General features: G+C 35.1%; 1 protein-coding gene across 1 annotated transcript in view; it reads left to right on the plus strand.

The window, feature by feature from the left end:
• The window catches only part of LOC113464195 (RNA/RNP complex-1-interacting phosphatase homolog), an 18,428-nt gene extending 14,680 nt beyond the window's left edge, over positions 1-3,748 (plus strand). Inside the window, exons 3-5 of the mRNA XM_026812723.1 lie at positions 1,347-1,378; positions 2,228-2,315; positions 3,640-3,748. Coding sequence (XP_026668524.1) covers positions 1,347-1,378; positions 2,228-2,315; positions 3,640-3,723 — 204 coding nt within the window. The 3' untranslated portion in view covers positions 3,724-3,748. The remainder of the gene's footprint in view (positions 1-1,346; positions 1,379-2,227; positions 2,316-3,639) is intronic.
• The last annotated feature ends 85 nt before the right edge of the window (positions 3,749-3,833 follow it).

Below are 3,833 nucleotides of genomic sequence, written 5' to 3' on the forward strand. Positions count from 1 at the left end.
GTGGACACTATTTATGAAAATATGAATTTGCAACGACGTGCACAATCTGGTAATACTTGCGATAAGCGTTATGCATATGTATTAACCGGTCGACGATATTTTGCAACTAAGGGAAACGAGGTTAGAGGAGTGAATGGGGAAGTAGGAACAGCGAGAAGATGCACTGACGAAAAAGTTGCTGTTGCGTGAGCTCGTGCGGCCTGCCACGAAGTCTCACAATGGGAGCGTAGCTCGTCGGTCGATAATCCTGATTTAGTTGCGGTCGTATATTAGACTGAGGATCGTGAAATTGAATGGCGGAATCAGCAGAGGCCGATCCGGCTTTCAACCACGAGAGGAAGAAGCCGAACTGTACCGTGCGAAAAATAAACTATCCTTGACACGCGGGCACGGTTAGTAAATTTCGCAGGTGGGCAGCATCCCATAGCTCCAATTTCCGTTTTCTTCCTACTTCTTCCCGTTCATTTCTCTCACGTTTCTATTCCCTGTCCTTTTTCTTCGTAATTCGACAGTCATTTATTTCCATTTAAACGGTTTTGTCATAATGACACGGTTTCTCATCTGTTATCATATTAAATGAATATAATGATAATGAAACTGGAGTTCTACAATGGACCGAACTCTGAATGAAATATACATATGTATACAAGCACTCGTAGGCACGCGTGCATGTTAGCTATGTATTCATAAGTCAGATTTAAAACTAATATCAAAAACGTTACCATTAAACTATGAAAAAGTTCCACACGTGGTCTACAATGGATTATTATGCTTGGATATGAAAGCTACATCACAAGCCCGTTATTAATGCGACCGATACTCATTCCGCACTCATCCGTAGATACGATCTCTCCGCCCAGTCAATCGGATCGCGGAGTCTAAACCCATAATTACCATTAGCCCACCCATAGCGAGTGCGATGCTACGAGCGTATGAACCAAAATTTCAATTTACACGCTCTTAGGTATACGCTATCTAAACTATGTGAAATAGATGCCAAGCGACTACATATTTACTTTCCCAATCTTTTTTATTTTCTTCTAATCACGTTCCTCCACTTTTTTAAATGGCTGATCTTAAGATAGTTTTTAACCAACTATATTACTCAAATGATACCTTAAGGCAACAATCAGTTTAGGACAGTAGCATCATAAAAACTGTGTACGAATTTTAAGTTTAATTTTATTTACGATTATTCTGTATTCGTGTGCGCTATATTAGTTATTATAATATATAAAATTAATATTTTTCTTTAACATTTGTTCTAAAATTTTTCGCCCGTAATGATACTACTATTGCAAAGTACATTGTTTTAGATGACTAATGTACATCTTCTCTTGTTTCAGGCTCTGAGTAACAATTTGGAGCCAGACAAACGGTAAGTCGATTTGCATGATATGTTCATTTGCCTAATACTGGATTATACGTTCACATTATCTCTTCAGTATCTTGACTTTGAGTTTAAGAGGATGGAATATTCACGTAATACATAAAATACAGAACCGTGCGAGATGTGCTTTAATAACTTTTCAATGAATTAGAACTCCTATAAATTTCGACATTTTAATAGCTTTGAAGCCACTTTGAAGCGGGTGGAGTTGTTTATTTATGGGAAATACTCGTGCTAGGCAAGGTGGACACGGTGCTATTAGTTCAAAGAGGTAGTTGTTATCTGTTTTGGGAAAATTTGATATATCGAAAGGGAGGCTTAAACTATTTGGACCGACACCCTCACTTAATTTCGGCTCTTTTGCTTAGGACCCCAGATTCCTTCTTCCCTTAATATATCATCATGCTGTTCAGATTAGACTTTTATTGTTAGAAAAAAATATGAGGTCCTAACGTAAAAACAATTGTTTTTGTAACAGTTAACAAATTTTTCGGCATTTGTGTATTGTTTCGCAAAAAAATACAAATGAACAGACAATACTCTATGTGTTTTGTGCGTATAATATTGTGCGTAGTACGTAACTATAAACTGTAAATTTTAAACGTTGTATAAATACACAATATTTTGCACACACACAGTCAAATATGAATAACATAATGAAAGGCTATTGTTCGAATAAGAGAATAGAGTTTTGATGAATGAACGCTCAGTTAATAAATCGTTTCAATAATGAATATTCCGATAATCGAGGTTCTACTGTAATTATTCACTCTAATTGCTACAGCGATTAAACAGTTCGATTCCCGCATATACGTTTCACCGTAAACGATGTTACAGATTCACCCCTTCAACACTGTTGCAAGCGTTTCCGCATCTCAAGTGTATAATAGATCTGACGAATACTGATCGCTATTATGATCAAAAGGTAAGCAAAATACACATTTTTTATAAGAGAAATTTAATGTACATATGTATAGAATACAATAAAGATTAAATTCATCAGAATAATTACATATTAAAATTCATACATTTAGGTGTACAGTTTTAACAGTTGAAACTGAAAGACGTTTGACTTTCTTTTCTCTTTGCAAGCGATCATTAGTTGCATTCCTTGATTGGGCAGACATATCCAAAGTCATGGCATTTTTACATGGTTTTCTACATGTCTTTTTTACTCGCATCTCTTCAATTTTCTTTATTTTTCTTTTTTGCTTCATTCTTTATTTTTTAATGGAAGGCTTGTACAACATTACACCTGTCAGTTGTTGACTTTGTCTGACTAATGGCGTGGTTCAAAGGACGATATGAGGGCTAATGAACTTATTACTAGATTTTTGGAATAGCTGATTGCCAACACAACTCGATCATTGAACCTGTGTCCACATCAACGAGCATGTATACCTTTTCTGGGTTAGACCTGTCACAACCCAAGACCGATCAATTATATTAAGAAGCCCTAGGCCTAGATTCTGAGTCTGTATTCGGTCGTTTCGTGTCTTCTTTTTTTTTTCTCCGTAGGTCATTTGTTGCGCGAACAGAATCTTAGATCGGTGGGGGAAAACGTGTTTAGAATATTACATAGCTTTTAAGCATCAATGGTGCCGCTAGATAATGATAATTAACTCGTAGATCCTTTAGTGTCGCTCGCGTCTAATTAGAGCAGATTATAGTATTTATAATGAAACCTATAATTTTTTATTTGTAAATGATATCGTTTAAAAGGTACGAATTTTACTGGGACTATTAAATAAGAAATAAGGACTTGTAATATCTTTCTTTCTATTCATTTTTCATACTACTTTGGACATTATGTTCATTACTTTGTGAACTCAATTTAAAAATGTAAGATACCTATTAGTGTAATGATTGATTTATCTTGAAGCACTAAACTTGTTACAAGTTGTAGTTAATTGATGAATCTACGTGTTGAAACGGAGAACGTGAAGTCTAAAGAAAAATAATACCACAGTGAAACATACCTATTTTCCAATATTAATTCTCTCGAGATTATGTTGTGAATGAGAAATAAATTGAGGAATGTGTATCGTCGTTAGTTTTGTGTTCATCGAGCAGTCCGATATATACTTCGCTTAATTTAATCAGCATCTTTAATAGTGGCCATCATCCTCTCGCGACTTTTCCAAATAATTACCTGCATATTTCGTTACCACACGGAAAGTTGTTTGAGACAGTGATTGCAAAATTGAGGATCGATAAATTTTAATAATGTAAGGATCGTTATGTTACAGGAATTCATTAATTCTGGAGTCAAGTATGAAAAAATTATGGTTCGCGGCCGGGAGATTCCCACCTTCGACGTGGTAAAGAAGTAAGTATTTTCCCAATTTCTTATATTAGTTTCTTCATTAAATAAAATTTCCAGTCCATGTATTTTAATCCAACGTCATAATACAATTCTTTTCAATGAAGTGACACATTTAAT

Source organism: Ceratina calcarata, unplaced genomic scaffold, assembly GCF_001652005.2.
Source record: "Ceratina calcarata isolate Rehan_Ccalc_2016 unplaced genomic scaffold, ASM165200v1 scaffold295, whole genome shotgun sequence".
Classification (NCBI taxonomy): Eukaryota; Metazoa; Arthropoda; class Insecta; order Hymenoptera; family Apidae; genus Ceratina; species Ceratina calcarata.